We start from the raw sequence: 14439 nt of genomic DNA on the forward strand, positions 1-14439 counted from the left end.
AAAAACTCTCTAAAGCCTAATACTATTGACTCGTGGGCTAAGACTTATTAACACCCCAACCATATAAAAATGTGACTGTTCATCTCTAATTCTTTTTTTTTTAGTTCTTACTTCTTAATATATTTCTAGTTACCGAAAAACTCGGTAAACAACCAAAATAATACTTTACCAAAACACAGGTACTAAATGAGTAAATTTTTTAATTAATATAAAAATTAAAATAGAAAAATGTTTTTTTTTGAATAATTATAATACGGTTTTGTTTAAATAAATAAATAATCAAATTATTATTATATAGTTATTATTATTATTAAGAGTAGTTTACTTTTATTATAACTTTTATAATTGGATATTTTAGATTTTTTAATTATAAAATTAAAAAAGAAGAATTAAAAAATATGATAATAATTAATTAATAAAAAAATATACGAAGAGAAAAACGTCGGTCACAATTAGAAACACAATCAGATATCATTAATGGAAAACCAAAATAATGTTTTTAAGCCATTTTCGGAATTTGTTTCGAAAGATGGATAACGATAATGTCGAACCAATTCAGGGATTTTTTATTTTTATTTTTTTGTTTGTCAGGGAACCAATTCAGGGATTTGTTTTCATTTAAAATGAAATAAAATATAAATATATTATTAATTGACTTGGCCAAACAAATCTTCCCACGTACATAGCAAATACTATAAGTATTTATAGAGAATTATAATGTTAAACACAACGCTTCAATGGCCACTAACAGAAACAGAAACCCAAATCACCACCACCACCACCCTTACGAAGACCACAACTTCGGTTCTCTAGTCTACGAGCAACGCCGTGAGCTCATGGCCGCTGAAACCTTGGAGTCCGACCTCGACTTCGCCTTCCGTCTCCAACTTCAGGAAGCCCTAACCGCCTCCATGGCCGCTCAACCCTCCTCTTCCTCCGCTGCAGTCCCCACGCTCGGACGTATTCGTCCTCAGAACAAAGAGGCCGCACGATTCGCTTCCCATCAGTCGAAGGAACTCGCGCCAGTCGAACAGGAGATCAAGGACTGGAACCAAAGCGCTATCGAGATGTTGAGGTTAAGGGAGGATCTCAGCCGTCGGGTTCATGATCAGATGGTCACCAGGATTCCGAATGACGATTGGGGAGATATATTTGCGAAACCGTTCGGCGATGGATCTTCAAAGATTAAGGTTAGGTTTGAGAGTGATGACGAGACTAGGTTTTTCGATAGCCAGAGCGAGGACGAAGAAGAATATGAGGATGATGAGGAGGCCGTGTATAGGGTTTATTTTAAGGGTTTGTTGAGTGAGGAGAATAGTGGGGTTCAGAATATGGTGATGGCGGGGATTGGGGTTGCGTTATGCGACCCCAGGGATAATTTGCTATTTGAGGTGAGGAAACCCCTAATAGGGAAAGGTCTGAGTAAGCTTGGTGCGGAAGCTAAGGCCTTGATTGAAGGTCTCAATGCTGCTATGACTTTGAACTTGAAAAGGATCACTCTGTACTGCGACAATTTTACTTTTCACCAATTCGTGGGTTTGCTTGCTTCTTAACTTAGCGATTATTTTCTCGATTCGAGTTTTGAAATTTGACTGAATTATATAGTAATAAGTTGATTTGAAAATTGTTTATAATCGTCTGAAATTTCTATGCTATTATTTATAGTAAATAGCTTAATTGGACAATGGTATATTTATATCTTAACATGAATGCCACTGGCTGTTGCTGATTGGCACCTGCTTAGCACAACAACCTCATATTTGCTGCCACGTCTCTAGCATATTAAACTCTAACAAGTTAGACATCAGAGTCGAAAATTAAGATCATACCATCGAACCAAATTTCCTATTCACATTGCATCAATATATATATATATATATATATATACAGTTGGAAAGATTTCTTAAAGTTTATTAATGAATTAGGAATTTATGCATTACTGACTTCTTATAAATTCATTCTTAACTTGTGTCTGGGAGGGTAGTGTCACCCTAAAATTAGCATGCTGTTGAGGCACTGTGGTTTTAGCCTCCCAGGAAGAGTGAAGTTGTGAAGAGGGTACATTCCTTTGAGGAAACATTTTTTCTCAAGTTCAATAGCTTATTTACTTTAATGTTGTTATATTAAGTCTGGGTATTAGACTCGACAATTTTTTTTGTTCTTTTACTTTCTATCTAGGATTTCGATATTGATAAAAAACAGGGGACAGGAAGAAAATGGAATTTATTATTTATTTCACTAGACCAAAAGTTTGTCTTTTGGATGATGCCAGATTCAGTTAACTTATTTTTTAGCTTTATTCCTGATGTAGCCATGACAGCTTGTTGACATTTTTTTTTATGTTTGCATTGCAGGTTTCTGGTAGATGGCCTGTAAAGCAGCGCAAGATTGCTGTCCTTTTAGATCAGGCGAAAGCCCTTGAAGGAAAGTTTGCCTATTGCAATTCAAAGTATGTCCCACGTAATGACATTAAGTTTGCTTTTAAACTTGCAAAAGATGCCATACTGTCACAGATCAACCGGACTGCTGAATCTAGCCGAAGCTTAACTTTGTATGAAACTTGTGTTATTTGTATGGAGGATACAGATGTAAGTCAGATTTTTTCAGTTAAGAGTTGCCTTCACAGATACTGCTTTCCATGTATGAAACAACATGTGGAAGTGAAGTTGCGTGAAGCCCAAATGCCTAAATGCCCTCATGAAGGCTGCAACATTGAAATTGATATTGACAGCTGCGAGAATTTCTTGACGCCCAAACTTTTGGAGCTTATGTGTCAGCGCGTAAAGGAAGCGGCAACTCCTGTTACAGAGAGGGTTTATTGTCCTAATCCAAGGTGCTCATTTTTAATGTCGAAAACTGAAGTTTTTGAGTATACAAAGAAAGAACGCTTTAATCCATTAGGAGCTAGGAAGTGCTTGAAATGCAGTAGTCTCTTCTGCATTGACTGCAAGGTTCTTTGGCATCAAAATATGACTTGTTTAACCTACAAAAGATTGAATCCTGAACCAAGCCTTGAGGATGCAAAGCTTAAGGTTCTCGCATCAAAGAATCTTTGGCGCCAATGTAGGAAGTGTAACCTTATGATAGAACTTGCTCATGGTTGCTATCACATGACTTGCAGGTATGTTAGGTTAATTTTATATTGGTGTTTTTTATTTTTGACTCCATCACATTCTTCAGGGGTGCACACCTTGACTATCTAGTGGTTTGGATAAATTTACTTGAAGAACACTTTTTACAATTATCTGTTTTTTTTAAACTCACAATTTGTCTTAGGAAATGGTGTTGCTTGACCATTTAGTTTCAAATCGTGCGCATGCATTAGTTGATAATTGCATAGTATTTTAGTAACCATGTAGTAGAATCAAATAAAAAATCATCGTTGCAATTTTGTGTACTTCTTTTCACTTCAGTATTATATTTTCAGTGTTATTTTTAATTCTCATGTTTCTTTCATCATTATGGCAGATGCGGCTATGAGTTTTGTTATAATTGTGGAGCCGAGTGGAGGAACAAGAAACCAACTTGTTCATGCCCACTATGGGCAGAGGATAATATTTTGTATGACGGGAATGGACACCTTGGCCAGTTGGAAGAAGAGGAAGATGATTTTGATGATGATGATGATGACTTCGATGACTTTGATCAAGATTTTTACTGATCAAAACCATTCACTTGGGTTCTTATTGAACAGTTATTTCCCTGTAATTACCACCCCAATAAGTAAACTTTATCTTCTTGACCTTGTTTTCTTGACAATAGTAATTCTATATTCCAAGCAGTGAGTTAGAAACTAGGGATGAACTTTGAAAAGTTGTCGATGACCTGACTAACCTGACCCTTAAAACTTGAGAACCAAGTAAATTACAATCTGGTACATTCTAGGGTCCGTTTGGTAGGGATTGTTGAGAAGCTAAAATAGTTTTTTTTTTTGTGAAGTTGAAAACCAAATTGTAAGCAGCCTCTTCTTTTATATGAATAAGCTACTTCAAAATGTTGAAGCCGAGAAAGAGTAGAATATGACTTTTGGCTTATGCGTGAATCTATTTCTCATTTTAAATGAATGTTTCAAAATGATAAACGTAATCTTAATTAATTTTTAAAATATCAAGTAAATACCATTTTTGCTCTCACGATCACGTTCTCTCTCTTTGAGAACTCTAATAACTCTCTTGGGTATATGTTATGATTTTTATGGGGAATTTCACCTAAATCTACAGCTCAAGTTATTTTTCCCATCCCTCCGTGGACGACATATGTGCGTCGTAGCATTGCTCGAAAATTGCTCGACATTGAAAAACATGTCTGGTGTTTGATATGATGCTTTTTTCTATATTGCGTTTAGATTCTTGATAATGATGCATTCGATCACACCGAAGAGCAAATATTTAATCCATGTGTTTGAAGGTTCTTTCATTTGGTTGGAGGTGATTCTGGTATTAGCAATAGCACAGCAACCTTGCTGAGGTAGCATTGTGACCATAATCAATTCTAAGTTGTTTGTCTGTGATGTAAATAATTTTAGTCTTTGCATCTCATTTTGATTTTGCTGTGATTGATTCTCAGACACAATTTGAAACTTTATAATTTGATCTAACTCAGTTCTCAATTATATTTAAGGATAACTTGAAAAGTACCGATATGTACAACTATTTAACTAAAACTAATTACTAAATACATTTAGTATAATATTACCCACTTTTGGAATTAGATTTCCTATAGTACCCTAACTCAAAACGCACAAAGAAATTGCCAAAAGAAAAAGCACAAAGAAATCACACTGGAATTAAACAACTTCTATCATTGGGCTCTTAAATTTGAGATAGTTAAATATATTCACCTTAAAAGTTAATGCAACATATAATGGTGCTATTTTAAAAATTGGAATTTGTATGTAATAAAAAAATCTTATTCGCGTGTTCTAGGGAAAAATCAAAATAGTCCTCACATGCAAGAATAAACATATATAATTAACTACGTATATTTCTTCTGTGGCATTATTCAACATGTTTTTGTTTGTACTTTTCTTTTTAGCTGTTTTCTTCCCAGCTTAATTTATCTACAAGCTACTCTTTAAAATGTAAATCATTAGACTTAAAATTTAAATCCCAATTCTTTAAAATATAAGCCACTAGACATAAAATATAAATAAAATCTTTTTAAAATATAAGTCACAATCCTTTAAAATTTAAAACACAGTGATTTAAAATTTAAATCATTAGACTTAAATTCTAAACCACAGCTCTTTAAAATATAAATTATTATGCTTAAAATATAAACCACACCTCTTTAAAATATAAATCACTAGGCTTAAAATCTAAACCACATTCTTTTAAAATGTAAACCACAACACTTTGAAATATAAATCATAATCGTTTAAAATTTAAACCACAAGATTTAAAATTGAAACGACGTCTCTTTAAAATAGAAACCACATGACTTAAATTATAAATCACATCTCTATAAGATATAAACCACAACCCTTTATAATATAAACCGCAACCATTTAAAATATTAATTACAAGACTTAAAATGCAAACCAAAATGCTTAAAATGTAAACCACAATTCATTAAAATGTAAACTACAATCCATTAAAATATAAACCCTACTAGAAAGGCTTAAACTATATTCTACGACCCTATAAAATGTAAATCACAACCCTTTAATATGTAAATTCTACTGGAAATGTTTAAAATTTAAATCACAATACTTAAAATGTAAAACACAATGATGAAAATTTTAACCACAACCCATTAAAATGTAAACCACTAAGCCTAAAATATAAAACACGTATCTTGAAAATGTAAACCACAACCCTTTAAAATTTAAACTAAAAATCTTTTAAAATTTAAATCACTGGGCTTAAAATCTAAATCACGCCTCTTTAAAAAATAAAACATAACATTTAAAATCTAAACCAAAACTCTTTAAAATTTAAACCACAATACTAAAAATTTAATTCACTAGGCTAAAAATCTAAACCATATCTCTTTAAGCTATAAAACATAACATTTTAAATATAAACTAAAACTCTTTAAAATTTAAACCACAAGGCTTAAAATCTAAACCACGATTCTTTAAGCTATAAAACATAACGTTTAAAATCTAAAACAAGACTTTTTACAATTTAAACCACAAGGCTTAAAATTTATGCGAGTAGGCTAAAAATCTAAACCACATCTCTTTAAACTATAAAGCATAATGTTTAAAATCTAAACCAAAACTCCATAAAATTTAAACCACAAGACTTAAAATTTAAACCACTAGACTTAAAATATAAACCACATCTCTTTCAACTATAAATGATAGCAATTAAAATCTAAACCAAAACTCTTTAAAATTTAAATAACAAGACTTAAAATTTAAACCACGTCCCTTTAAACTATCAAGCATAACGTTTAAAATTTAAACTAAAACTCTTTAAAATTTAAACCACAAGGCTTAAAACCTAAACCACTTCTTTTTAAACTATAAATCATAACATTTAAAATCTAAACAAAAACTCTTTAAAAATTAAACCGTAAAGCTTAAAATTTAAACCACTAGACTTAAATAAAAGCCACGACTCTTTAAACTATAAAGCATAACGTTTAAGATCTAAACTAAAACACTTTAAAATTTAAACTACAATGCTTAAAATTTAAACCACTAGGCTAAAAATCTAAACCACTCATCTTTAAACTATAAAACATAACGTTTAAAATCTAAACCAAAACTCTTTAAAATTTAAACCACAAGACTTAAAATTTAAATCACTAGGTTTAAAATCTAAATCACGTCTCTTTAAATTATAAAGCATAACGTTTGAAATCTAAACTAAAACTCTTTAAAATTTAAACCACAAAATTTAAAATTTAAACCACTAGGCTTAAAATATAAATCACGACCATTTAAACTATAAAGCATAACGTTTAAAATCTAAACCAAAACTCTTAAAATCTAAACCAAAACTCTTTAAAATTTAAACCACAAGACTTAAAATTTAAACCACTAGGCTTAAAATATAAATCACGGCCCTTTAAACTATAAAACATAACGTTTAAAATTTAAACTAAAACTCCTTAAAATTTAAACTACAAGACTTAAAATCTAAACCACGTCTCTTTAAACTATAAGGCATAAGGTTTAAAATTTGAACCATAACTTCTTAAAGTTTAAACAAGGTTTAAAATCTAAACCACTAGTCTCAAAATCTAAACCACATCTCTTTAAACTATAAAACATATCGTTTAAAATCTAAACCAAAACTCCTTAAAATTTAAACCACAAGGCTTAAAATTTAAACCAATAGACTTAAAATCTAAACCACGTTTTTTTAAACTATAAATTTAGACTATAAAACATAATGTTTAAAATCCAAACCACAACTCCTTAAAAATTAAACCACAAGGCTTAAAATTTAAACCACTAGGCTTAAAATCTAAATCACGTCTTTTTTTAAAATCTAAAACACAACCCCTTAAAATTTAAACTACAATGCTTAAAATTTAAACCACGACTAATTCAAATGTAAACCACAATGCTTAAAATGCAAACCACATCTCTTTAAAATATAAACCACGCCGCTTAAATTTTTTACCACATATCTTTAAAATATAAAATACAAATCTTTAAAATCTAAACCACGGCCCTTTAAAATTTAAACTACAATGCTTAAAATGTAAACCACAAGACTTAAAAATTAAACAACAACCCATGTAAATGTGAATCATAAGGCTTAAAATGCAAACCACATCTCTTTAAAATGTAAACCACAACCCTTTAAAATTTAAACCAAAATCATTTAATATTTAAACCACAATACTTAAAATATAAATCACGTCTCTTTTTAAAATGTAAACCACAACCCTTTAAAATTTAAATCATTACGTCACAAGTGGTTTACATTTGAAGGCTTGTGATTTATATTTAAAGTGTCTTTCCATTATGTGTATGGGGTTTACATTTTAAGGTTTATAATTTACATTTTAAGGCTTACCAATTAAATTTTAAAGGTTTTGGTTTACATTTTAGTAAATGCAATTCATATATTAATCAAGCTGTCTTGGTTCCCTTGGGAGTCTATACATGAACTTGGTGTCTATTTGCCACTTATGGAGAAGAGAGAAGGATCATTCCTTACTTTTGTTCTCATTTCTTCCTCTTAAGCACTTGTTTGTTGAACGCTTGATTTCTTGTCTTGCCTTGCCTAACCAAGCACAGTAATCGCTTAAGCATGCACTTAGTTTATATTTCAAGGCTTGTGGTTTACATTTTGGAACGTGTAGTTTACTTTTAATGATTGTGATTTATATTTTGGAACATGTAGTTTACATTGTAATGATTGTGGTATACATTTTAAGGTTTATACTTTACATTTTAAAGCTTGTGGTTAACAAACAAACATACAAAGAATGAATTAAATTTGTTCAGTATCTTGAAGTAATTAATTCTTTTATCTGTGTTACCAAACACATTAAGTTCTATAAAATTATTTTATTGATAAAGAAAAAAAAACTAGAATTTTGGGAGAAAACCAAGTAATTAAATGACTTTTCTCTCATCGCATATGATAAAAACAAGCCAACAACCTTTACATGCCCTAAAAAAAAATTAATGGCCAAAGGAGATCGTGCATACAAGAAAAACACTGTAATAGCAAGACATCCAAACTAATGAAATTTATTACTTGTGTAAAAATATTATTTTGATTGAAACTCAAGTTCTCATGGCAAAAATCTGTCTCAGTTTCTAAGTCATTAGGATTTTTGCTTATCTTATTACCCTCTGAATTGTACTCCATAGAAGAAACAAAACATCCATAAAAAAGAAGAAAGCATATAAATTAGCCAAAATAAACATATGCAGTTATAATGAGAATATTGTTTCTAGCTCTCTTGTCATGGATAGTTACCATCAAGTCATGAGCATCATAAAGAAGCTTCCCATTTTGTTTCTCCATTTGCAAAAACATAAAGTTTAGTTGAGAAATTTTATCAAACACATAGATTGCACATAAAGCATTCAATATATATACACATCACAAATTATGAACCATCCCAACTCTATGAATCTCTCATTCAAAACCATGGTAATATAAAAACATTAAAACATATAAATTAGAAGAACATGTTATCAAGAGTATATGTGATAGCCACATGACCAATATATATGTCATTTAATTCATAGGCTATCAAATTAAGGAGAGCATTTTTTTTTTAACAAACTAAAAAGATGATGAACTTTGTTCTTGGTGTTAAGGAGTACATATTAGACTTCAAATAAAACTTTCAGGATGATATTATGTAATAGGCATAACGCACCTAAATTTTTTATTATCAATATCATATATGTATATATACATATATATATATATATATAATAGGGGATTTAGTCAAAGCATCAAACACAATTAATAATACACAAAGTTTTGATTGAAGAATTTTATCAAATACTTGAACTGCACAACACAATTCATTAATAAACAATCCATTAAACCATCAATCAAAAACATGAAATGTAAAAACATTAAAATTAACAATGGTATACTAGAAAAAAATGAATTAAAACTATTGAAAACTATAAATCCCCTTACCCAACATTAACTCAGCACACTATATCCAGAGAGAACAAAGAATGTATATATTGCTTGGATGAAGAGATAAAGTTATGAAGCAATGTGTGCATAGTTTGGATGAATCTGCTATGCTTAGTGGTGGTTGGCGACGCCAGTGGGTGTGATCAATGTTGGATGGCGATGTCAGAATGATGGAGAAGATGATGAGTCTGAAGAGTGAGAGAGTGAAAACTTGCGTACTAGTTTTTTGAATGAAAGAAGGGGTATAATTAATTTTGCACCAATCCTTGTCAGTCATTTTTTTCCTATGATTTATCGTGTGTAGTTTTAATATTTGTTTGTAAATGCTTATCTTATATTAATCCATAATTATTTCTTTTGATTTATTGTGTTTAGTTTTATATTTGATTGTAAATGCTTGGTTTATTTTGAGCATTAGTTTCAGAAAATAAGATAACTTCATTTGTGTTGTTGCCGGTTTTGGCAAAATAATTTAACTAATTTTGATGTTATTATTGTGTTCACTTACTAAATTAGGAATCTACTTAGCAATAAGAATGCTTCATATTTTTGGATTTAGACTATCTCCAACCATATCACCAAGTTTGGTGTTGACCAACACCAAATATGCCGTTATATTTTTTTTTCCATTCCAGCTACAACACCAAAAGTTACAAAAATAAAAAATATTTATTATTATATTATTTCTTAATAATATATAATATTATTTTTATGATTATATTATTTTACTAAAATCATCACAATTATTATATACAATTAATTATTTTCATAAAAACAAAATTATTAATTAATTACATGACAATAATACTATAAATTATTAAAACTCGATAAATTAAAATATCATAATATATATGCTAAAATAAATATTACATTACTAGAGAAAAATATTATAGTAAATTAAATCGAAAACATAACACCAACTTGAAAAGATTAATGAAATTATACTAATTCTCCGAATAGTATATTCGTCTCACATATATTCAATTAATGCATTTTGAAGTTCAATATTATGATTATCATCTTTCAGGTTTATGTTATTGCTTTCGGTTTGATATTCAGTGTATTTGATTTTAACTTTGAATGTATGTTTAAGTTTATAATATTTTATTGTAATGTTTTAAGTTTGTAATAATGTTTTATTGTATTTTGTTAGATGTTTATTCAATTAATTTCAGTGTTAATCTTTATTTTGTTTTAAGTATAAATATTAACTAAAAAGTTAAAAAAATATACAAAAGATTATTATAATTTTTGTATTAATTAAGAAAAAATTAATAACACTTTCATAAACAATTTAACCCACTCAAAATAAACTCATACAAAATAAACCAATTTTTTAAACTTTATTAACATAAATAACAATATATATATATAAATATATATATATTTAAAAATTATAAAATATAATATAATATAATAACTATAAATATATATATCGTAGTTACAGCGCCATTGTATATATCCAGTGCAGTGTAGCTACTACTGCATATATGCATATATATCAGTGGTCCCTTGGAGGAAAATTTAGACTGCATCACCAAATATGGTGCTCGGAGATGGCCTTAGTTGTCAAGATAAGGGATTAATTAGCCTAAAGCTTGATGGGAATTTCAAGGATTATGCAGTATGAATTTGTTGTAAAGCAACAGAACATGTCTCCTGGCTGGTGTTCTTCTTCTGTGTATAATGTAGTTGCAGTACTACAATTATATGGCTGAGACTCCATTTGCTCTACTGGGTTCACAGAATCGTTCAAAAGCAACAACAAAGAGAGAATGTTTTCAATAATCTAACAATCTTACTATTTTTTTAAATTGTAATAAATAATTATTGTTAGAATAAAAATAATAAATATGATTAATATTCTAAATAATGTAAAAAAGGAATTATACATTTTATGCTAACAAATTTTCTATTCTCTTGTGGTTTTTTAATATTATTTGATCAATATTCTAAATAAAGTAAAAACAATTATAAATACACTTTATGCTAACAAATTTTCTATGCCCCTCTTCATTCTCACCATGCCCCTTTTGAGGGTATTCAAGGAAGTCGTGAAGGGTCTACCTATTATGTGATTGATAAACGAGTTTTAGGCTCGTTTAGGATCTAGTTTTTAGGTAGGTTTTCATGAGTTTAGGGTTATTTTATTGCGGAATTATGCTTGTTTGTTCATGTTTCAGGTTTTCCATGCTAAGTTGGTGAAAAGAGTGGAATGAAGTGAAAGTGGAAGAAAATAGAGTTAATTTGGAGAAAATAGTGTTTTTTGGGAGCAATATGTCAGAGATGTGATACTGTTAATAGCGCTACATCGCTAGCAAAGAGGCGCTACAGCGCTAGAAAGGAGATATTCGAACATGTCGATTCTGTCAATAGCGCCCCAGTGCTACAAAGCAAGTGCTACAGTGCTATCAAGACTAGAAGATTAGCTCTACAACGCTACATCAAGGGCGCTACAACGCTAGTGAAACAATTTTTAGGGAATTTTGGCTCTGATTACAGCGCTACAACGCTCAAGACATAGCGCCATAGCGCTATCAACGTGTTTTTTCAGATTTTTAGCCACTTTTTGAAGGAAAAAATAGTTTTTTCACTTGGGAGCCTTGGAAAACTATTTAAGGAACATTATTCTGCGATTTTTGATAAGCAGTTCTAGTTTGAAAAACCCTAGATTTAGAAAAGGCTGCTGTAATTAGATTTCTTTTTCATTTGAATTCTTTAGGTTATTTTCTATTGATAATATCTTGAAGTTTATTTTCATCATGTTATCTATGAACTAATTTTTTTTATCTAGGGATTAATGTAGTCATTGGGATTTCTATTTAATTTTATTATGATATTCTATTGATACTTCTTCTCTATTCTAATCTATATGATGTTTGTTTAATGCTAGTAAATACTTGATCACTATTTACTTGATTTAATGGTTTTGATTCAAAATTTGAAAGATGAGAATTGAATATGCTATATGTTATCCCCGTTTCCTGTCAGGCGCCCGGATCCGCGTTTCAGGCCCATAGGCTAGCCAAACGAGTTTGGGCCCAGCCCAGGCCTGTTTGGCAAGAAGTATAATAGATATCAACGACCCCATTTCAGGGAGTATTGTCCGGGATAGTCATCCAGGAAGTGGTATGTTTGGCTTCCGGATAACAGTCGGGATCAACATGGGTGATCTCGCTTGGTAAACGGTCCGGGCTCCTGGTAAATGGTCCGGGCCCATGGTAAACGTTACGGGACCTCGAAAAACGGAGAGGGACATGGGTAAACGAACCCGGGTTAGTTCTCCAAGGTTGGCAGGATAAAGCATCCGTGACCCTGACTTCTTCACAGGAAGCGTGGGAGTAGTCCCCACGTTTCCCCTGAAGAAAAGGCCACCTCGGGATTGTACGCTGTTGGTTCAGATCTGCACAGTCACTGATCTAACCGATCTTGTCCCCTAAATCTGCCTCGTAACTCGAAATGCCCAGAACAAAGCTCCAATTTGTTGCATGATAGATATGGTTTGGGCTGGCCCAGTGGGTTCAGATTAATATTTTTCTTTTATGTTTTAATCCTCTGCATTGGGCTTCCGATAGAGGAGCCAGCAGTATTTATACCTTTATTGGGCCCGGGTCAGCCCGGTCCAAGCTCAGTGCACTTGTGAACCTATAAATACGTGCAATAGAGCATTGGAGAAGGGATCTCCTTTTGGCGTGTATACAGTTACTCTGCTGAAACTTGTAGAAAACTCCATTGTTTTAGATTCTTGAAGCTCTAATACAACTGTCTCGTGGACTAAGGATCGTTAACACCCCAACCACGTAAAACTTTGGCTTACAACTTCTAAACCCTTTCTCTCCAGTCTCTCTTAATTTTTATTATTGTAGTTTTCGAAAAACTCGGTAAACATTTTGGTGCTTTCATTGAGAGCCTGAGAAAGCTAGTGTTGACATCAAACCTCTACAACAATGGTGAACACAAGACACACCACTTTCGACCCTACTAACCCAGAACAGGGCAATGGAGAGCCATTGCCCACCCAACCTCTCCCTCAAAGTCCGCCCGAGGACATTCCCAATCAAATGTCCTAGCCTGACGAGTCGTAGAACTACGAAGGTGGAGCGGAGTATGAGGAGGACTAATACGATGAAGAGGAGGAGAATGAGGGGGAATACCACGATGAATTTGAGGATGCAAGAGTCCCTCCAAGCCTTGCAGGCTTTCATAGCCGCCCAGGGTCCGGCAACCAATCCCCCAGCTGGCCTGCCTCCGGGAGCACAACCGCCCGCTCCGCAGGCCAGAACCGGCGTCCCTAAGGACGCAGTGTCGACGCCTCCTCCGGGACAGGCTCCTGAGCAAGGCCCAGGAAACCCGGACCGAGAGAAAAAGAAGGCCGGGGCAAGAACCCAGAGGAAAAACCCTCCCGTTCAGAGAACCGGGACCCGTCCCCAGCCGCTCCCTAGGAAAGAGAAGGCGCGCCTCATCCCAGGACAGAACCGCCCGACCAATCCGCAAGGGACGCAGCCACAGGGTACAAGGCCCTAGTATGCCCCAAGGAAAGCCGGACGGGAGAGGTCTTTACATCCCAGTGATTCAATGAACAAAAGCCACCGGGAGTGCCCACGTAATGACGAGCACCATGCCCTCAGCTCTGGGGACGATACATCTCGGGTAGACCTGCGCGATGGGTTGAATGCTCGGAAGGAACGGGCACCATGCCCGCAAGGAAAAGATCCACCCCTGAGATGGTGACCGTAGGAACAACATCAACGACAGGAGGAACGAGAGTGTTCCCCTAGAAGATGGCATGGCCAGGCAGCTCATGGAGAAGTTGGCCGCCTTGAAAAAGGTCACGGACCACTTGGTCCGCAAACAGGAAGGA

The 14439-nt window shown here is 32.8% G+C and overlaps 1 protein-coding gene across 1 annotated transcript; it reads left to right on the forward strand.

Moving 5' to 3' along the window:
* Positions 1–722: 722 nt before the first annotated feature.
* Positions 723–3742, forward strand: LOC133788511 (E3 ubiquitin-protein ligase RSL1-like). Its single transcript, XM_062226023.1, has 3 exons — positions 723–1532; positions 2355–3121; positions 3469–3742. The coding sequence occupies exons 1-3, from the start codon at positions 738–740 to the stop codon at positions 3659–3661; spliced, it is 1755 nt and encodes a 584-aa protein (XP_062082007.1). The 5' UTR covers positions 723–737; the 3' UTR covers positions 3662–3742.
* Positions 3743–14439: the final 10697 nt, after the last annotated feature.

Source organism: Humulus lupulus, chromosome 7 (assembly GCF_963169125.1).
Source record: "Humulus lupulus chromosome 7, drHumLupu1.1, whole genome shotgun sequence".
Lineage (NCBI taxonomy): Eukaryota > Viridiplantae > Streptophyta > Magnoliopsida > Rosales > Cannabaceae > Humulus > Humulus lupulus.

Coding starts and splice junctions, on each gene's coding strand:
- LOC133788511 (XM_062226023.1), top strand. CDS start 738: ATGGCCACTAACAGAAACAGAAACCCAAATCACCACCACCACCACCCT. Junction 1,533..2,354: donor ATTTTACTTTTCACCAATTC/GTGGGTTTGCTT, acceptor TTTGCATTGCAG/GTTTCTGGTAGATGGCCTGT. Junction 3,122..3,468: donor TGCTATCACATGACTTGCAG/GTATGTTAGGTT, acceptor TCATTATGGCAG/ATGCGGCTATGAGTTTTGTT.